The 23,114-nt window shown below is 37.8% G+C and overlaps 1 protein-coding gene across 1 annotated transcript in view; it reads right to left on the reverse strand.

Annotated features, from left to right (window-relative positions):
• Positions 1-23,114, reverse strand: part of ARFGEF3 (ARFGEF family member 3) — a 202,821-nt gene that overhangs the window by 20,092 nt on the left and 159,615 nt on the right. The window contains 7 exon segments of the mRNA XM_036767780.1: positions 945-1,073; positions 3,761-3,905; positions 8,407-8,507; positions 11,630-11,752; positions 13,141-13,285; positions 16,077-16,256; positions 18,102-18,247. Of these exon segments, the coding sequence (XP_036623675.1) occupies positions 945-1,073; positions 3,761-3,905; positions 8,407-8,507; positions 11,630-11,752; positions 13,141-13,285; positions 16,077-16,256; positions 18,102-18,247 (969 nt within the window).

The following is a 23,114-nucleotide window of genomic DNA, read 5'->3' on the forward strand; positions in this document are numbered from 1 at the left end:
CTTAAGTGGTTTCTGTTCCTGTTACTTAAAATTTCATGAGTGATCTACATTGTCATGGGAAACTGAGATTATACTAATCAGGAACTATCTTGAATTCTGAAAGCTAATTAAGTTCAGGACATAGCCACTATGTGACAGAGGAAAAACCTGAATTAAAGTCTTTTGAAGATTCCCAGGCTAGCCCTGTATCAAATACACCATGATGCCTTTCAAGAATTGCAAGAATAATTAATTAAAATAGGAAACTAACAGTTTGCAGGGCAGCTAAGTAGCACAATGGACAGACTGTTGGACCTGGAGTCACGGAAGACATCATCCTGAGTTCAAATCCAGCTTCAGGCACCAATTAGCTGTGTGACTCCAGGCAAGTCATGTAACCCTGTTTGCCTCAGTTTCCTCATCCGTGAAATGAGCTGGAGAAGGAAATGGTAAACCACTCCAGTATCTTTGCCAAGAAAACTCCAAATGGGGTCATGAAGATTCAGACACAACTAAAATGACTGAACAACAAAAGCACATGTCTTATTTGAACCTCACAACATGGGCAGCCAGATGGTGCAGTGGATAGAGTGCTAGACCTGGATTGAAAAATGACTCAAGAACAATTAGTAGTCAGGGGTGAATTCCTTTTTGTTTCCATGAGTTGGTTGTTCTCATTCCCTATATATCAAATTCCCCAGCAGTGGCCTTCTGCTAGTGTCCCAGTTTCTCTTTCTCTTCCTGTCGGCTAACCAAGAAGGTACTTTTTGCCACTTGTCCCAGGCTTAAAAATTATGAGACGTTCCATTGACACAAAAAGTCTTAGCTATGGTTCTGACTGAATATCAGCTTAGGAACATAATATACCAGCTATAGCCAGTTTTGTAAGGCCCACATCCATGGGTGTATCTTGCTGAAATCCAATAACAGAATACACATATAAAGACCCAGACATCGATATTTACCAGGTACTTTGGTAACATCTCTCAAGAGCTCAAACAGTAAATCCAGAGTAGGAGGTTGGTGCTGTCGAGGACAATTGGATACAGCAGCCGTCAGCTGTTCTAGAAGGATTATCCAAACTTCTATAAGACCTAGAAACACAGAAACATACTAACCATTAAACACGGTAGGAAGATTGAAAAGAATTCCTTTCGAATCAGCAATGGTTTATATTGAACACTTATTAAGTGCAAATTCATTATAATCCAGCATCTTTAAATAGAGGCATAGTAGAATATGTAGATCCCAAAAGAGTAAAGGACTTCAAGTTCAATGTTTAATCTTTGATAGCTTTAAGCTTTAATAGCTTAAAACTGCACTAAGAGTTTTAGAACATCCTCTAGGTGGAAAAAAAATTAAAAGGAAGTTGAATGCAAATTAATTGTAGTGACTAGTCTGGGTCCCAGAGAAGACATAATGGAACACACTTCCTTTCTCATTGCAGAAGGTGGAATGTTTCAGATACTTCGAACTAGTCACTATTGGTTGGTTTTGCTTAATGTATAAAGGATGGTTCAATGATTTTATGTGTGTGCTGAGGAAAGGAACTAGAAATGATTGTGATATAAGTGGTATCAAAAGAACTTAAAAAAGGCTTGAGGTATTTTCACACTATAACATGAGAAAATAATATGGTATAGTAGCCAAAAATGCTCATGAAATCTTGCACTTCATTAGTAGAAGCCTAGTATTCAGAAACAGAGTGCTAACTGCACTTTGCCTTTACTACATCGTATTTAGAAGATTACTGTGTTCTCTTCTGGGCATTATATTTTAGGAAGGCACTGACCAACTATGTGGTGCTATAATAGGATGTTTTTAGGAAGGCACTGACCAACTATGTGGTGCTATAATAGGATGCTGACTAGAGTGTGAAGAGGTGTGAAATCATGTCAGTTGAGTATTAGTTGAATAAGATGTTTAGCCTAGAAAAAAGAAAACATAGGGAATGTGTCCTTTTATTTAGGGCATAGCAAAAAATAGCAAGTTATACATAATAGATTTTTAGTTTCATGTGCAATCTTTTCTATTATATTATTTTATGGAAGTGCTTGTTTCATTAAATGAAAAAATTGTTTTAAAAAAGGCTGTCCTGTGAAAGAGGGATTATATTTACTTATTTAGTCTAAGTGTAAAGATCTAGGAGCAACAGATGGGAGTTGCAAAGAAGTAGAATTTTATTTGATGTAAGGAAAAACTTAGTAATCATTACAATAAGGATAGCATTTGGTGGGAAAGATGAAGAATTCAATTTTGAACATGTAGAGCTTGAGGTGCCTATAGGACATTAATTTGGAAATGTCCTTGGTAATTCAGTACTAGAGGTAAGAAGAGAGACTAGAATAGGTACAACTGGGAGTCGTCTACATAGAGGTGAGAGCTGAACCTACGAGAGGTAATGAGATCATTAAGAGAAGGAATGTAGAGAGAAAACAGGACATATCCATGCTCTATCACTAAGGGTATATAAATAAATATTAAATTAGAGAGGCATTATGATATAATAAAAAGTGCTCTGGATTTGGAGGCAGGTCTAGCTTTGCCACTTATCGTATGTATGCCCTTGGCCAAGTCCATTTTCATCCTCTATAAAATATGAGATTTCACCAGATGACCTCCAAGGTCCTTTCCAACTCTAAATCTGTGATCTTGTGAATGCCTACTCAAACTACGTTGTAAAAGGAGATTATTGTTCAGGTATGAGTTGGATTAGATGACCTCTGAGATTGCTTCCAACAGTGAGATTTTATGTTATATGATTGCCATGATATTTCTAAAACATTCACCAATTCAAGCTCTCATTAAGTCAGAAGGCCTTCTCCCTAATTGGCCTGAATCAGTGAGGTTTTACTACATATAAAACTTTACTAAGAAATCACTATTCCCAAATCCCACATGAAATGATAGCTAGACTTTATTATATGGGAAATATAATATAGTGTCAGATGATGAGAAAAGCAACATACATCCTGTACCCAGAAACTATACTTCCAAAAGGATGTCATCAATGTGACTCAGTCTTCATTTCTAGAATAAAACTGGTTTATCTCTGACAGAAAGAGGTAAATGTACCAATAATTAGTTTTAAAAGCCACCCAAGAAAACAGGCTGCTGGAGTAGATTCTAATTCATGGTGCATAACATGGGATTTAATTTGAAAAGGGGGAAAAATTCAATTTTAGAGCCTGTAGACTCCAGTGCATTTTCTCCCTGTTCTCTACTAATAGTCTCATTTCCCCAACTTTCTGTCCATATGGACTTGCCAGAAGGAATTCTGAATTGATTATATTTCCTAAGAAGTTTCAAAGTTTGGTTAGCAGCCAATTTTGTTTAAGTTCTAGCAATACAAATTCATTCCAAATTGTTGAATTTAAGTGAAAAATCATTAGAGTAAATTTAGAGTTGCAAGCTATAAATGACTTATGGCAATCTGCCTTAAGATGAGGCCTTTGCAAATGCATTGCACCTAAACCAAGACACAGATAATTGGAATCACAAATGGCAGGGAATTTAGAGGGTATCAAGTCTGTCCCCCACCAACCTCTCCTTTTGCTTTAGAGTTGAGGATACTGAGGCCCAGCAAAATTGTGTTCTGTGCTTAGAGATCTTTTGAACTTCGAGAACTACTGAGGTTTTTGTTGTGTTTGCCAACTTCATGGAACAAAAGCCATCAGCATCTTAGGAGACCATCCTTGTAGGTTGCTTGTCATTGTTTAAGTTGCTGGAAATATATACAAAGCAAATAATTTAATTAACTGCAATTTTTAAATTCACTTACCAGTATCATCATCAAAATCAGAAAGTATTGATTCAATCCCATCCTCACTACTAGCTGAATTCTCTTGAACTCTACGAGGCAAGCTGGCAAGCCTTCCACCAAGAAAAATTGGTTTCAAGGGCATCTTGTAGATTTTGGCAAGCAACTAATGCAAAAAAAAAAAAGAATCCACAAAGTAAAGGAAGAAATAGATTTATAGAAACAACAAATACCCAGGAGCTATTTAACGATAACAGATGGCAATGGGGGAATGTGAAAAATCTCTGACTTATCCATGGTTTGAGTTGTAAAAGTTGGTCAATTGATTATCTGGAACTTGGAATATTTTGTTATTCAAAATATTAAAATTAATTAACTCCCCCGATAAGGCTCTCTAATCTAGGCTTCAAGTGTTTATAATTTTTTCAAGGTGAGCACTCTCTCCAGTGATTTCAGTAATATTAGAGGATGATAAGCTCCTCTAAGCTAGAAACCTAGCTAGTCTTCCTTCATTAGACATACTCTGTATCATTAGACCTATCTTTGAAGCCTTTCGAGCTTGGTAGTACTTTCCAAAATTTCCTTTTCATTGGCATAGCCTTTAGTATACTTTTTGCTGTTCCTCACCCATGAAACTTCAACTCTCATCATTGTGCCTTTGGACTGGACATCCTCCATATCTGAACATAATCCTTTCTTACCTTTGCCCTCATGGAGTAGTACATTTCATCCTTAAAAATGAAACTCAGACACACCATCTTCTCCATGAAGCCTTTCCTGCTCTTCCTAATTGTTGGTGCACTCGCTCCCAAACTATCTCATGTTTAACTACTATGTATATGTTGGCATTTATTAATTTAATAATTTGCTGTATATATTTTAATATGTATTTCAGGTTTCTCTCATTAGCCCCTTGTGAACTGGGATAATTTTGTTCGTTATACTTGTATTTCTAGTCCTACCACATAGTAGACTAATAAGAAATACTTGACCGATTAAGGAACTAGGGTCAACTGTATGCCATAGTGAGGCATGACACTAGGAATTTAGTGGAGGTGGCCTGTTTCTTTTCCTTCTTCCTCTAAAATGCAGTCCTTAGATGGAACATGGCAACTCACTGAATTTAAGCATATTAGTTACCTAAGGAAAGGAAACTAAACAGAATTCCCTCAGTTTTGGCAGGTGAGGAGGGAAGAGCCTGACATCAAACCCCTGCCCACAAAGACTTTAACCTTTACCATAGCTGAAAACTCTCCAGAGACCATAGACACTCGAACTCATAATTACATGGGTCAAAAATATTGCATAGCATTTCTACCAGATTATATAGATTAAAGAGATTGTTTTGGGGGGCCCTGGGATAGAGGTTAGGCTCTATGCTGAATCTATCAATATAACATTATTTCTATGGGAAAATTACATTTTGTTTACAGGAAAGAGGGAAATACTTCTAAAGCATGAAAAAATACTTCCCACATCCCTTTCCCTATTAAGCTTGCTAAAGGGACAAGGGACGCAGATGAGCTGTAAAGGCTAGGAAGAAATCCAAGGATATTGGGAAACGGGAAAGAGAGAGAAGCGCTATTGTGGAGACCAGAGAGGAAGGGACCAAGAAACAGCAGTTCTAACTCTTCTCTACCTTAGATCCCCCACTCCTGGAGTATTCTGAGATTCTGCTCTATTACTATGAAACTCGTACTCTTGGGACAAAGGGATAAAGCATGTCTCCCTCTCCCCATCAGCAGAACACATTCCTCATCTTTTCCCCATCCTCAACAGCCAGAGAAGCAGTGAAAAGGGAATATGATAATTTAGAGAATAGGTCTTATTCCCCAGGCCAGCTGTTTTTTTGTTAGTTGGGTTGCCCCAAGTCATTGAGGGCCTAAAACTCAGACTAATTTGTGCCTATTGCTCAAAAATGCTTCTTAAAGTGGGATCCAAGACTTCAGAGAAGAAAAAAAAGCCCTCATTCATCTTAAATTTTCACATATAGACATTTTGTTTGAAAATTATAGATAATAGACTAACAAGTTTAGATTCAAAAAGGTAGCCATTGTACATTAAAAAATATACAATTTTAAGAAAAATCTGCTTTTTCTTTTCTACTTCATCTTCAACTTTTACTAGGTCCAGAAGATTTACCCCTCAACTCTTTCTGAGATCATCGCAACTGGTATAGACATGTTTGGTTAATGAAGAATCTAATACCTATAAAATACTAGAAACCTTGGGACTCTTAGTCATACACAGGGTAGAGACCTTCTTATTATCTTCTTCCTTAATCTCTACAACGATCCTAACATTGATGCTTCCCCCTCATTGGAGCCTTCTTGTCCAGTCTCTTGAATTTCTGTCTTTCCAGTACAGGTTCTATCTATAACAGCATGGGCCCCCAAACCCAGACCTAGCTAGGAAGTTAAAATCCTCACAAAGGCATTCTTAGCACATTACTTTTTGGGGGAGAATTCAATCAATGAACTCTTCCAATAGATTGTAAGCTCCTTCAGAGCAGGGACTGTCTTTTGCTTCTTTTTGTATTCCTGATGCTTGGCACAGTGCTTGGCACATAGTAGGCACTTATTAACTGTTTATTGATTGATGTGCCAAATGCTGCATGGGTGATACACAGAAAGGCAAATACCCTGTCATCCAAAAAGTTTATATTCTAATGGAGGAGACATCATGTAAATAATTACAAATACAAATACAATTACAAATATTGTAGCATATATGAAAGTTAATCTCATTGGGAAGGCAATAGTGAGGGGAGGGGAGTGGGGGCCTAGGAAAGGCTTTCTGCAGAAGGTGGAATTTGACCTGAGTCTAAGGAGGACAGGGGAGTTAAGAGGTAGATGTGAGGAGAGAAATCATTCCAGGCATGTGGGACATCTAGGGCAAACCCACAGGGTCAGGAGATAGTGTTGTATGGCAAGAAGGCTAGTGCGCGTAGATCATAGCACGCACTAAAGTGCACAAAGCTGGAAAAGTAGCAAGGGGCCAAGTTGTTAAAGGCTTTAAGCAACAGAGCACTTTATATTTGATCTTGGAGGAAACTGGGAGCCAGTGAGTAAGAAAGAAGGAATGGGGAAGAGAAATATGGTCACACATAAAGTAAAGGCAAATTGACTAAGAGCAACTCTTCAAAAAGGAAGAGATAGGCTAAACTACAGTGTCGGGCATACAGTAGGTACTTAATAAACATTTAATGAATAAAAGTGGTATCACTCTCCTTTCATGAAAAAATCACTTTATCAAGTATATTTTTGAATGGTCTTTTTAAAACTTTTCTTTTGACTATAAAGTGAAGGGAGGTAGGTACAGAGGAATATAGTTAAAGGGATGGAGGACTATAACTAGCTTTTTCATAACCTTCTGCAAAGCACATTTTCATCTATAAAGAACTACATGTGGTCCATGAACCATGGCTTAATCCCCACTGCTATATGACTCAGAGTTTTATTACTATGACCTTGCTTTTAGAGTCCAGAAATTTATGAAGTTATAAATGTGGCCTCTTTAAATTGGTCCCATTCAAAGGCAGTATAACTTTTGTAGCATCCATTCATTCTAACAACTGTCACCTAATTTCTCCTTAATTATCTTTCTTCCTTTGAAAAGGTCCTTGTCTAGAACAAGGATTTTTTTTTAAATTAAGGGCCAAAACCTCACAATTTAAAAAAAAAATCTAGGATCATATAAGGTTTAAACCTTTAATTTAGTCAGGTCTTTTTTTAAAAAGAGAAACAGGAAACATGACATGTCACTTTTTAGAAAATTAAGAAAAGCAACATTAAATATTTAAATACAAAAAGTGATAAATTTATTTCCATGTTATGATCAATTAAAGAAGAATCACAGAAGAGATAGGGAAGAGACTGACAAAAAATATACAAAGAAAGTAAAAGAGAGCACACAGAAAGACTTGCACCCCCCCCCCCCCCACACGCATGCATGCACACACACACACACACACACACACACTTGGGGGAAACATAGGCCCTCTATTTTCCATAATATCCATATATTGTAGCTATTATGTTAGTGCTTCCTAAGTCTTAAGGTCCTGCTGCATTTTCACAACTGTAGGTAAACAGAACATTTTCCCCTTCTAGTAACTGCTCAAAGACCAGATAAATTTAGCCTAATTTGACTCAAAAGATGGTCTTTCCTTACCTCTAGTACAGGGGTCTACAAACCCATAAGATGTTTGTGGATAGATTTCAAGAAGTCTGTGAACTATGATGGGGGAAAGATTATACCTTTATTTTCACTAACTACTTCTTGGAATTTAGCATTTCCTTCAATGATTTTTAATCGTTTTCAATGATTTAGTTAAATTTTAAGAAGTGGTCTATAAGCCTCATCAGAGATCCATGTCTCAGAAAAAGTTAAAGATACTTGAGTTGCGTATAGACACTAAGTGCCATCAGTGACCGACGAGACTTAAAGCCTTCATCAAGGACAGTATCCGGTGTGTTTTTCTTGGAAAGGGTGGAGAGAGGAAGAAGTCATCACATCCATCCCCTCATCTCTCTAGGACAGCAGAAAGTGTTTGTAGTAAGCAAAGGACACTGTCTACACACATTACACCAATTTCTGCCTGGGGTCATTTCAGACCCAGAGTTCTGAGAAGCCTCCAGAGACCCAGATGCTCATTTTCACCATACCTGAGAACACTTCCTGAGGTAATCAAGAGCGGGAAGGCACAAGTCTGTTGATGTTGATGACCCTAGCACACAATCTCCGATCTCTTTACATTCCACTTCTCCTAGAGGACAGGAAGATAAATACAAAGGGGTAAAAAACAAAGTCGGTGTACCATAGCACTGTTTCTGAGCCAGTTTGCTGAGACACGGCTGTAACAGAAACCATCAAGGTCCTCATCTCTCTCTGCAAGGGAGGTTATGCTTCATCTCCATAGCTGGGAAAATGTCTACTTTGTTGCCAATTCTCATCACTAAGTAGCAATGATAAGAGAGATTGGGGAGACACTACACATCTGAGGGGCCGGGGATGAGGAACATTTAATTAAATTTAAATTATTTCCATCTGTTATTTGTCCGTATGTATAACCTATCACGATGGCGGCTTTCAGGTTTCCTATAGGTAAACAGCATTGCTTGTATCTGCGAATTATAATCACTTCCTTTGTAATTGTTCTGCTTGTGCATTTTAATAAAATCATGGTGCAGTATTACAATTGTTTCTAATTATCTGCATTTATAGATAACTAGCACCCACCCCTGTGCGTAAACAGACATAATTACTAAGTGTTGGTTAAAATTCAGAAGCAAATAAGCAAAGAGGAATGTTTTACTCTTGGAAAAAAAAAGACCATTCTTTAAATTAATACCTCTTATCACATGGGGAAAACAAAAACCTATTCTCAAAGGTCAAGTTCAAGAGGATAATAGCCAGGCATAAATCCTTTGTTTTTCCTCTGCATCTAACACAGATTCACTGTTTTAAATTAAATTATTAATCATTGTATATTAATTGTGTAATAATTAATATTGTAAATTTAGTGGACTCCTTATCGTGAACTTTCAGGAAGACATGAAAAAGAGCTGCTCAGGATGTGTAAGCATGGATGGATTGTATCTGCATCATTGGAGGGAAGTCTTGAAACAAAGAGAAACAGATCCATTTGAATATAAATATTTAAAAAATATTTAAAAATGTGAATGAAAACCTCAAGCTAGTTTCTTTTTTTTTTTTTGAAGGGCGGAAAGCCAGGCAATTGGGGGTTAAGTGACTTGCTCAAGGTCACACAGCTAGTAAGTATGCCAAGTGTCTGAGGCTGAATTTGAACTCAGATCCTTCTGATTCCAGGGCCAGTGCTCTATTCACTGTACCACCTAGCTGCCCCCCTCAGGCTAGTTTCTAATATACTCTAGGGAGACTGAGTTTCATGTAACTCTAAGGAAGAATATTAAAGAATTTTCTTTGTAACACAACACATGAAACTGGCAAGATGTGAAATAGGTAATTCAAATTACCTATGATTATATATGATACAGCAGGCCACATCTGAAATCCCATGTTCAGTTCTGGGCACCACTGTTTAGTAAAGATATAGTCAAGACAGAATGGATGAAGTTGACGAAGACAGTAAAAGGGCTAGAGAATATGTCATTGAGAATCAATGGGAGAAACTAGGGATATTTACTGCAAAGAAGAGAAGAGATAGGGGGATATAGTAGCTGTCCTTCAGGTATCTGAAGGGCAGCAGTGTTGAGGAGGGTTTCTACTTGTTCTGCTTGGCTCCAGAAGGTAGAACTAATAACAATGGGCAGGAAAGTTACAAAGAGACAGAATTTAGCTTGATATAAAGAAAAAGATTGTTATAATTAAAACTGGATGCAAAAGTGGAATGAGTTACATCGAGAAATGGTGTGTTTCTCCTTGTTGGGGGTCTTCAAGGAGATACTAGATGACCTTTTGTTGGGAATGTTGGAAAAAGGATGTTTGGATGGCTACAACTTCGACCAGATTGGTTTCTAAGGTGCCTTCCTACTGTTAGATTCTGTGTTTCTGAAATCTCTTTTTTTTTAGTAGTTTTATGAGTGTAGTACATTTTTGTGGGCACCATGATTCTTCCTATTTCCTCCTTGCAAGTTAACTTTTACAAACTTCCATCCTTCCTAGGATGACGATAAGAGCTTACCTTTGGTCTAGATTATACCTTACGAAAAATACACAATCCAACAGAATTTTGGCAGTACAGATGACAGAAATTGCCAGGAAGCCAGCCCAAAGAAGGCACCTAACCTTGACCAGTGGTAGCCTTCAAGTACTTGATTACATTTTACATTTCAAGGTTCAATTCCATGTTCAGCTCTACAGAGGATCTGAATAATAATGTCAGTCAACATATTTGTATCTTGTTTTCTCATTCCAAAAAATATAGACCTGTCAAATACTTTCAGCTTTCAGCAAAAACATTCAGGGCCATATATTGTGTTTCTATAAAATTGTTCACAAACTCAGTACCATCTGAACTCTAAATTCCTGTTGGAGCTGTGATTATTTTTTAATAAGTTAATTTCTAAACTTCTCAGATGAGATGAACTTGAACCTGAGATGAGTTTGAGTTATAGTGTTGCATGTTATAGAGAATTTAAAACATACTAAGCAGTAATTTGAAAGGGTCTAAATATGATGGGTCAAAGAGTTTCTGTATGACTTGGGTTTCCTTACTACTGGAAACACATTTTATAAATAACAAAGGTTAAAGGGGCCCATTCAAAATCATGTGCTTTGGGGCCCTGAATTAAATTTAGACCACTGATATTCTGGCCTTAAAGAAAGTGCTTCTATTATGGCTCAAAATCACAAGTTAAAATAGACAGAACACTACATTTTGTGTCAAACAAACTGAATTCATGTCCTGGGTCTGCCATTCACTAACTGTATGACCATGAAAAGCATTAGGCCTTAATTTCCCTGCATGTAAAATGGGCATATCATTACTTATCCTCTCAAGGTTGTTGGGAGAAAAGTATTTTGTAAACTATAAAACAATAGTATATAGATCTACTATGATTACTGAATATAATACTATTGTATGTTGTCAGAATTAAGAAGATGGACTGGAGAGATTTGAATGTTCTACGATGTATTTTTCATAGGCTTACATTCTGCACACAGCTCCAACAGCACCATACTGTAATTTAGCTTGGATAGCATCCAAGTGACTTTCATAATAAGCGTTTTGGTTCTGGTACATCACACACACTGTTTACCATCTGTTCAAGTCTTAGGATGCTTGCTTCCTTCCAAGCACACAGTATGCCTAGTGACAAAGAGCCTGGCTTCCAGACAAATACCATTTTGAAAAGAGAAAGTAGAAGTTTAGCTAAATTAAATGTATTAGAAAGTCACATTTACCCAATCCTTTGACAAACTTCATAAGGCACATAATATAACTGGTGGCTGCATTGGCAAACACCTGGATGTTGTCTGTGTTCAGAAATGCTTCAAAGACATCAAACACAGGGGCTTGGCCCTTTCCTATGGGAAGAGAAAATACAGAAGGTAAGTTTGTCATCTTTGAGGTTAGCCAAACCGAGAGCATCTCTAAAGCAACTCCCCAAAGGAACTATCAGAGAGACACTCTTACCCCTGAATTGACAACTACTCAACAAAAGTCCATTGGTTTCCAGGGACCAGACTCATGAGTTTGCCTGCAAATATTGTTCTGCTAAACAGTGAGCACATTTCAGGTGTATAGGCAGTTCACAAAGAAGATGCCAGGCTGAGATACGTGAGGAGACAGCTGAATGCAGAGCAGAATAGGGGCAATGTGTGAGCCCAACGATGAAATGAAGAATTTGTGTATAGTCAGACTCAATAAATTCTAGGAATGCTCTATCAGTGGTAGTTACGGAATATCAATATGTATTGAGAGGATTTCAACATAGTCTTATGGGACGTAAGGGCTGGGAACTTTTTGATGGTATTTTGACCTAGCAAGCATGAAAAGGAAGCCTAAGCTAACGACTTCTGTGGGTGGAAAGCACTCTCTCCCTTCCTACAAAGCTGGCTTGCCGTTTTTCTGATTGCAGAGATAAGACACCATAGCCTCGATTGGAACTGAAACCTCTGTCCCCAAACACTCCTGCTTTTCCTCCTGTTGTTCATCCTTTGTTAATCCTCAACTTTGGAGGACCTTTCTTTGATCTTATGTGGATAAAGAGAGTCACATGAGCATGCTGATTGGGATGCTTAAAAGTTTACATGCTATAACCTCAATTATGCTCTCACAGTTGCAAATTAATCCTTCTATTCACCTTGGATAGACTCTCCAGCACGTTCCTCAGGTGGCAGTTCCAAACTTCTACCCTTTACCCTCCAATTACCTCTCCCTGTCTGTCTCTGCCTCTCTGTCTCTTTGTCTCCATCTGTCTCTGTTTGTCCTTTTATGTCTCTGTCTCTGCCTCTCTGTCCCTGCATCTCTATCTGTCTCTGTTTGTCCTTCTATATCTCTGTATCTCTCTCAGTCTCTCTGTCTCTTCTGTCTCTGTGTCTCCATCTCTCACTTAGAAGATGATCTTGCCTCCTGATTTATTGAGGCAATTAAAGCTATCCATTATGAACTGTTCTTTATTTTTTCTATATCTTTATCCATCCTCTCCTCCTTTGCTTTGTATTCAATAGATGGAAGAATTGGCGGCCTTTCTCTCCAAGACCATTCTGACATCTTGGGCCTGTAATGCCAGCTTTTCCCATATGTCATATTGAAACTTCTCCCATTAATCACTTCCTACCTTTCTTTAAACTTCAATCTCTCCTAACTACTGTCACTTCCTTGTTGCTTGTTAACATGTTCAGGTCTCTCCTAGCTTTACGAAAGCATGTGATAGGGACTGAAGAGGAAAGAATCATCCAAATATCCTTACCCATGGAGTAGTCTCCTATAAGATATTCCTTCATTTCTGATTTATTACTGCTATGCACCGTTTCCAGGGCACTGAATAAGGGCCTCCATCCTGACTGGATCTGAGTAGAACATACTTCAACCAACTCTCCTATTGATGTGACTACCTGAGTTAAAAACAAATGAAACAAACAAACAAAAATGTTAGCTCTTAGAACCCCTCGCTTAAGAGATGCAGTAAAATCCTTGGGAAGGACAATGGCTCCCTCCCTGTTATCTAACTCTTTCCCCTTTTATTCAGAAATGATGGCAAAAGAAAGTAATAGCAACAACAAACTAGATTATCTTCATGTTCACAGGATCAGAGATTTAAAGTTAGAGGAGATCTTAGAGGCAACCTAACTCAACCCTGAAGAAACTAAGATTGAAAGAGATCATGAAACTTAGATTAAGAAACCCAAAGTCACATAGGTAGCAAATGTTAGAGCCAGAATTCATGCCCCTGGGATCAGATATCAGATCATCCCACATTTACCAACCCAGCTAGAGTGCCTTGGCTGTTAAAGCTAAAATTTCCCAAGTACGTTGGAAGGCTAAGAAGTCTATAGGCTCTAGAGTCTGTAAGGTCTAGTGGAAATGTCACTGTCCAGGTCTTCAGTCATGAGGCTACTAACAGTACACCCCTATCTGCTACTAACAGTGAGATAAGTCATACTAACTGCACTCTAACCTTTCAAACCTCACTAACAATGTACAGTTCTGTAATGTCCAAGCATTACTTTTAATCAAAGGCATGATTATAAACAATAACAACATAATTAGTGTCCAACATCCATCAGTATTCTATATAATTTGATAAGAAATAGGCATTAAATCCTCTGTCTTAGATAGGAAATGAGTAATGGTTCTCTTTGCCCCTTGTTACTCACTGACTTCCTTAAAAACACCAGTACAAAATCCCAAATATTTCATAATCATGGAAAATGTTTAAGGTAGTTGCTAATATCATGATAAATCCATAAAACTATAAAAGAATGCCTGCTTCAGGTTTAGGTTTTTTGTTTTTTTTTTTTAAACAAATTTTCCTCTTCACCAATCTTTAAAATTGTCCAAATTGTCCCTTACACATTTTCTGGCTGTTTCCTTTATGCCAAAATGTGTGGGTGGGAGAGGCTAGCAATGTCTAAAATCATCTCTTCCCTGGAGAGGAGTGGAGAAATCATAGTATAGAGAAGATGAAGCGACAGTCATGCAAGTCAGTAGGGTCTGGGTGACCAAACCAAGAAAGAGAATCTCACAGTTGGAAGGGACCTCAGATTAACACTAAGAAACATGGTATTTTTGAACAGTCAGCATAAAGCTTGGAGAGTACATTTTAGGTGTCATATTGACCAACATAAATAACCAAAAACTCATACCTGGAGAATTTTAGAACAGATGTTAAGATGCATCTTGTTTATTATGGACTAGCAGGAAATCTCAACTCATTTCCAAGAGCTGCAAAGTGAATGACTTCCTCTGTGAGGTTTGTCCCCCCCCCCCCCGCCCTAGGTTTAAGTACTGTATAGTGGAATAATTCCAAATTTCTACCTAGATCTGTCTTATCCATTTGATAAAATGGAAACCATTTGTGCCTGTACTACTTTATCTTAGCCTAGCTTGAAAAGAATAAGGCACATAAATGTTTCCTTTTCAGAGAAAACTAAGAGGGCCAATTTTATTATTTGACCTATTTTATGCTAAAGGACTTTATTGTGGTATGTAGATGCAAATCTATATAAACCATATATGCAGAATTGGTTTTCTCAGGTCCCTATAGATTCCTGTTCTCCTGATGTATCTTGCTATGAAAGGGAATAATTCTCTTTAACTCTTTCTTCCCTATTTGCTCCCATGAAGAGAGTCACAGATTGCCCCCTTCTTATTTGGGCAACTGTGCCACATATCTTGTTTTGTATCTCTCTTCCTTCTCCCAGGTTCGAAGGACTACATACTCTAATGAGGACTGAAAGTGCTTTGAGACCTCTTCCCTCTTCCTGCTCCTGACCTTACTAAAGACTCCTTACTTCCTATCCCTGGTGTAGTTTCCCATATGTATGCAATGAATTAATAGACCAGAATGCCTATTCTTTTCCTTGAAATTCATTATATGGTATGGAGATGGTTTCTTCCAAGTACAGAGCTGTCTGTGATAGACTATAAACAACTTATGAACCAAAGTATGGTATTTTGCAGGCCGTAAAAATCAGCGCTTCCCCACATTAAGCCAATATCAAGCTTTTTTTGTTGATGTTGTTACTTTTTACATTATTGACATTTATAGATTACTCCTACTTTATAAGGGGACTTTTGTAACTCAGTGAAGGAAAACCAATAATAGTGACCACATCTGAAAGTGAAAGCAATATTTCACATTTTTTGCACTACCTCTCTATTTAAAAAAACAACAAATCTATTTTATCTCCCTCCCCCCTACTAAAAAAATAAAGAAAAACAAAATCTGTGTAATAAATATTCATAGTTATTAAAATGCCTTACAACTAGAATGGAACCTGAGGACTGACAATCCTTTAGAGACTGACAATCCTTATTAAGCACCTATGAGCAGAGCACTATACTTCATGCTGGAAGGGATATAAGTTTTGACAAGACATGGCTACAGATCTCAAAGGGAACAGTGAAATAGGAAGATAACATGTCTCCTTTTAAATGTAGGGGTTAGGGATAAGCAGGGGAGCAAAAACAGAGGAGAAAGAGATGATATCTATGAAGTATATGTTAGAAAAAATAGTGAAATAAGCAAATGCTTTGGAAGTAACAACACCACTCTCTCTCCTCTCTTTTGTCTAGTGTGAATCCTTTCTCTACAAATTCCTGGAGTAAGCAAGCTGGTTAGAATTCCCACCATGTCTGAAGGACTCTTCATTCTCCCACATTTTGCCAACTAAGGCTATTTACCTGGTCCTGGACATCCTCATCGCACAATTCCAGCTGCATGATGCGTTCAAAGGGACGGAACAGTGCTTCGTTGAAATGAAAATGAGGGGGCTCACTCCAATCTGTCAGAACCTCTGTAAGGATGTCATGAATGAAGGAGACTGCTTTCTGAGAAACATGCCTTTCCTTATGGCAAGCAGCCTGTAGTGGAGAAGAGGTTGAGAGTGGAAGAGCATCAAGGGTTTAGGTAAGTCAAATAAATCTTCCTGAAGGGATTCCTAGCTTCTACAAGAATCGAACTGAGCAATTTACTGCAAAAGTCCAAGGGAGTTTTAGGAGTTGGGTTGCTAATTTGAGCAATAGTTGAATTTTTCTACAATATATCCAATTCATCAGCCATATCTCCTATTTAACAGACATGCCAAAGTTCAACTATTATAGGAAAAATCAGAGGATCTGATTGTTTCTGGGTTTTTTTTAAACTTTTTTTTCTTGTTAAATGCTCAATACATTCCATTGTGAAGATGTTTTCTCCAAAAATAATGACTTTGAGATGTATCAGATCCATTCCTAGGCTTGTCACCCACATTTTTTTTTTAAAAAAAGCTTAGCACTTAGACCTAAACAGAGTGTCTGGCACACAATACAAGCTTAACAAATGCTTGTTGACTTGACTTTAAAAATAGACAACTCCTCTGTGGCTGTTTCCCAAAAAGTCAAATCATTGTTACTTACTTCCTATCCCTGGTGTAGTTTCCCAGACAAAGTGTTCTCAGGTGGCTGAATTAAATTCTGCAGAATACTTTCTGACTATCTGATGAAAGGTACTACATGAGAACTGTAATAAAACGGGGGAAAGACACTGCGGAACAAAGCATCTCCAGGCATCTGAGAAGCAGACAGTTAATAACCTTTATTGGGCTTTTTGTAGGCACCATCCCAGGTACTAGAGGGAGTACAAAATTAGTGAGAGACATAATTCTTAGTCTTAAGGAGCTTAGTGTGGCAGACTAGCAAGAACATAAAGACATTTTTATACTTAAACTGACCTACTTTTCCCAGAGGAGGAATGGGAAATTGCCCGTTTCTCTCTTTTTCTGATTTAAGTCAATACTGGATGTTATTTGAAGGAGGTGAATAGTTCTGTTAAGTAACATATTATATATCACTGTAGTGGAGAGAGACAGAGTTAAAATCAGTGTCTTCTCTCTCCCCTTGATGATGACACTTCAGGTACTACATATGGTGTGACCTTATAAAGTGTTGCAATTAGTTCTGTGCTGTGAATTATGGAATGCTATTACCATACGGCAGTAATTATGTATCAAGAGAGGCAGGGTGGAGCAATGGTTAGAGAAGCCAGTCTCAGAGTCAGTATGACATGGGGTCATGTCCCACCTCTGACACATACTGGCTTTGTGACACTGGACAAATCATCCAACCATTTATTATCCCCAGGCAACTGTCTAAGTTATAGAGTAGTTGCCTATACGCACTGGTAGAGGGAGTTTTCTATTCCAATAAAATCATAGGCATGTCCAAAATGTATCTATAAATGTCTCAGGGCAGTTTAAAGCTTGAATTGTGTTAAAATTGCCTTAAGACTTTTGGCACAGCCTCATTATAAATGTACATACATGTGGATATAGCTAGGTACAAATTATATTCTACTTACATGACATGAGGGGGCTCTCTATAATCTGTCAGAATGTCCATAAGGTTCTGCATATATGTATGTAAACTCACACACATTTTGGATCAGACCTGTGATCTCATTGGGAGAGTTAACTCCCTCTAAAAATGCAAAGAGGCAATTATTCTGTATGTACATATATTATATATATACACATACACATATATACATTTGACATATGTATGTGAACATGACTATAAAGTTTGAAATATGATGTAACAGTTGTTTCTGCATGATATGTACATATATGTGTGTACATACATATGCATATGTATATATTTTTGGCTGCTTTTAGGACTTATCTGTCCTGAAAATGTCTAGTCAGGTCTTTTCTCCTTTCGGCAAACACTTACCTCTACCAGATGAGGAGCCACAAGGCTCCAACAGCGCATGAAATGGAGTAGTGGCCGAGATTTACTCCGGACTATCCTGAGCATTGAATCCCCGAGACGGAACAGGTGGAGAGCACTTCTCCTATCCTGGGTGGATTTAACTTCTCCTATAAGAAAGGAGACAAAACCTGAAACCAGGAACAGTCAACCCTTGGTGCCATATACATAGGATGAAAGGCAAAGCATTATTAACATATCGAGAAGGATAATCAGTGCTGCCTCAAAGCCCTCAGATGGACAATGTTAGCAAAAAAGAAAAATGATAAATGTTAGAAGGAAAATGGTCACATTAACACACTACTGCTGAAGCTGTGAATTGACCTAGCCATTTTGGAAAACAATTTGAAACTGTGCTCCTAAAGTTACTCAACTATGCATTTCGTTTTTAACACAGTGATATCATTACTAGGCCTGTACCCAAAGAGATCAAAGAAAGATGAAAAGGACCCATTTGTGCCAAAATATTCTTAGTAGATCTTTTTATAATGGCAAAAACCTGTAAACTAAGGGTGTGACATCAATTGGGGAAAATAACATCACTATGCCATAAGAAATGAAGAAAAGAATGGTTTCAGAGTGAACTGGGAATATTTGTTTGAACATCGTGATGCACGGTAAAGTGAGCAGAACCATGACAACAATTTATATAATAACACCAATGCTGGGAAGACAAACAACTGACTTACAAACTCTGATCCATGTAATGACCAACCAGGATCCCAGAACACTTATGATGAAGGATGCTCTTCATCCCCTGACAGAGAGGTGATGGCCTCAAGATGCAAAATGAGAAATACATTTTTACATGGCCAACATGAGAGTTTGTTTTGCTTGGCTAAGCATATTATCTTACAGTAGTTTTGTTTTTCTTTTTTTTTTCAATTGGGGGAGGGGAGGCATGTGGGAGAGAAAATAAATACTTGTTAATTGCACAAAAAGTAGTTAATTAAAAACAAACAAATAAAAGGGTATAAACTACTATATGGCAAAGAGTCAGGCATACTTGATAGCTCAACATAGGCACACAGTCCTCCAGACACTCAGTAGTAATAACACAGTGGTGAGATTTCTTGAGTACTATGAAAAAGCTAATAGCCTATGTCTACTGTCAAGCAAGATACAGCTTAATGAAAAGCAGAAAATAGTTCTATGAGGAAGAGAAATGGTCACCAGCCACTTTCTTGTTTTTCTGAGTTGAAATTTCATTGTGCAATAAATCTAGTGAAATTTATCCAAATAAAGTGACTAGTGATTTGTAAAGATGGTAGTACTATGTCAAACTAGAACTGCCTGAGGCAAACAGCCTGTTGTTTTTGCTTCAGCAGAACAGTAGAGCCATTAGATGACCCACAACTCAGCCTGAATACCAATTAGTGGCATAAATGACAGGTTTCTCATACCCTATAGCTTCAGAACCTCTGGGGACCCTGGGAATGTGGGTATGTTCAGAAAAAGACAGGCAAGATTTTTAATGATTTTTTTAAAAGCAAGGAAAACGCTGAAGTTTGATTTTCTCATTTCCTCTGTGTTTTCCTAGTGCCATTTTAGCAATCCAAGAGTCACACTGACATTATGTTGCGTGGAACACAGCTTATCTGAACTCTGGCGAGCATCCTATCAGTGGAAGGGTGCAGAGAAATGATCTGATAGTTGCCAAAATCAGCTTTTCCACCTTTCTTCTTGACATTGGTGATAATCATTATATCTGAAATCTGGAACTGTTTTTAAGTGATCCAGGTGCTGAAGAGGAGTCCAGGTAGGCACATAGATGGTCACAGAATCCAAGGATCATAGATTTAGAGCTAGAGGGAAACTGAGAGGGCAAGTCCAACCCCCTCATTTTGTAGATGAAGGAACTATGGCCCAAGAAAGGGAAGTGACTCATTTGGGGTCACAGAACTAGTAAAGCTCTTAGACAAGATTCAAACTCAGTCCTTCCTAAAATCCTGAATCCAGTGTTGTATCCTACCCTATGTCATGCTGGCTGTAATCCTGCCTCTAGTAACTTGTGTCATGAAGTAGTGACACAAATTTAAACTTGGAGTCCCTGAGTAAACTAATCAGAAAGGTTCCCCAGTTTTTAAATTGCAAAGTGCTTTGTTCTTCAGTGAGGCAAAGGGCCCTACATTTTGCTATGGAGAGTCTGCCAGGCAGTATTTATACTATAGTGACAAAAAAGGGTGGGGCATTGTATCTTCCCTCCCCTGGGAATAATGACCCTATCTTTATACTGGCCTCATTTCAATGTAAAATGAGTAATCATGTCCCCTTCCGCCCAATATTCCTGGGTTTATGTTTTGTTCTTCTCTACTTCCCTTGCCATGCCAGCCATAAAGCAAAACAAAATTCTATTTCTTTACTCTCCCCAGGGAAAGAACAGATTAGTGATTCCAGGTCACCTTCAATTCCAACTGCAGACCTGGGATGATTGGTCAGAATGTTTTCTGCTTCTTTCTCTCTCTTTCTTTACATACACATATTCTCCCACAGTGTATGTATACACACACATATTTGAAGTCATCTTTTGGGTAGTAATTACACACACATGTATATACATATGTATATGTACATATATACATAGACATAGATACAGATATATAACATACATATACGTATATAATCTGTGTATATATGTATATAATCTGTATGTGTGTATACACATATACAGAGAATATGCTACCTACCTCTGGACAGAGAGGTACACACAAAAACATACATATAGTATAAATATATACATACATACATATACATATATACACTTAGTATATGTATATACACATACTTCTTGTTAGTATTCAGTCATGTCCAACTCTTTGTGACCCCATGGACCATAGCACACCAGGACCTTCTATCCTCCACTATCTCCTGAAGTCTGTCCAAGCTCATACTCATTGCTTCCATGACATTATGTATCTCATCCTCTGTGGTCCCCTTTTCTTTTGGCCTTCAATCTCTCCCAACATCTGTGTCTTTTCCAGTGAATCCTGTCTTCTCATTATGTGGCCAAAGTATTTAAGCTTCAGCTTCAGTATTTGACCTTCTCCGGTGAATAGCTTAAATTAATTTCTTTAGGTATTGACTGATGTGATCTCCTTGCTGTCCAAGGAACCCTCAAGTCTTCTCCAGCACCACAATTCAAGAGCATTGATTCTGCAGCACTCAGCTTTCCCTGTAGTCCAACTCTTACAGCCATATATTGCTACTATATATATGTTTGTGTATATATTTAAACACACGTGTGCATATGTGTGTACCTCTGTCAGGAGATGGATGGCATGTTCTCTGCATATATGTAAATAAATATTACATATATACATATATGCGTGTACGTATATACACATAAATGTATACACCCACATATATATGCATGCACAGAGGAAATTCTATTCAAAGCTTACTTGGCTTACAGAGAAGTTCTGTCAATTGAGTTCTCTGACATGATTTGCAATAACAATAAAGCTTCTCTATCTGATGTGTACCCGCATATATCTGTGCTATAGTCTTTTTTAAGTAGGTTTTTTTTTTTTGGCTACAAGGGCTCATGTCATTGTCATTTAAGGATGAAACAAATGAGTACAACAGATGAAAAATATCTCTCAAAATTTGCACAACAAAGTATGTTTTTTCTTCTGTCAATGACAGTATAGCCTCTGCTTTTGGACCTTTAGGCCACAGTCTCAGATATGTTACATAAAGGAATGGAAACAGAGCTAAAGAAAACACAAAAGGAACAGCTGGATCAAACAAAGTATACACAGAGGAGGTTCATGCTGGAGGCAACACAGTTCTGAAGGATGTGCTCTTTCCTATTAGATTGTGAGCTCTTTAAGGGAAGGGACTATTTTTCCTTTCTTTTATCTTTAGTGCTCAGCACAGTGCCTGGCAACCCAATCCAAGAAACAATGCAGTAAATGTTTGTTGAGGGCCTACTCAGTGGGGATATAATCAATAAAAGGAAAGACAGTTCCTGCCCTCAAGGAGCTTACACAGAAAAATAGGCAGGAAAGCAGGGTGGGGGGCAACAGGACACCAGATAGTACACATCCAGGGCATCTCGTTCTGGGGAACTGAAATCAGGCAAATCAACAGATGCAAAGTCGAATGAACTGAAAGTCTAGTTTCTGCCCTCCAGAAAGGAAAGCATTGGGAAGAATTTGGTATTCTGCCCTCTATCAGAAGGGAGAGGAGGCTGAGGGTCAAGACTTGAGTTAGTAGTGGGGTAGTAAATTTAGAAGCTTATTATCCTGAGAGGGATATCTTGTTCTGAGGAGTTGAAAACAGGACAGCAGATGCAAAGTGGGTAGGAGCTCATAGTAGGAACTTAATAAATGGTTACCGACTAACTGAAAGGTGGGAGGACATCAAACAAATGGAAAGAAATAATGGACAATGTTACTACCCCCCCCCCCAAATGATTAAGAGTCTATCAATAATTACTGCTCTATGAGCCTACTGTTTCATTTAGAATATATCTAATGAAAATTTGAGATGGGAATGGGTGGGCTTATGTAGACAATATTCTATAATATTTGATTCTTTACAGTTACACGACAGAATAAGAGGTGTGGAAAAACAAGATTCCATTCTGCTTACTCTCTGAAGATCGTAAAAAAGCATTTGACTCTAGAAAGCAAAATATTGTCTTAAAGCCTCTTCTCCAGAAAAATACCTCCAATCATGTGAAAAATCACAAAAAGATTTTTAATAGACACAACAGAGATAATTTTGTTGGATTATACTAAAGTATTAGTATCCAGAAAGGCATAAAAGGAGACATATGCTCAACAAAGGTGTATGCCACTTTCATGTAGTTTAATTCAACAAACATTTATTAAATTAGGAAATGTGGTATAGTGGAGAGAGCAGAGGCTTTGTAGTCAAACTACCTGAGTTCAAGTCTTATTTATGATTCTTACTGCCTGTGTGACTTTGGTCATGTCACTAAATCTCTTTGAGTCTCTGTTTCTTCATTTA

Source organism: Trichosurus vulpecula, chromosome 7 (assembly GCF_011100635.1).
Source record: "Trichosurus vulpecula isolate mTriVul1 chromosome 7, mTriVul1.pri, whole genome shotgun sequence".
NCBI lineage: Eukaryota > Metazoa > Chordata > Mammalia > Diprotodontia > Phalangeridae > Trichosurus > Trichosurus vulpecula.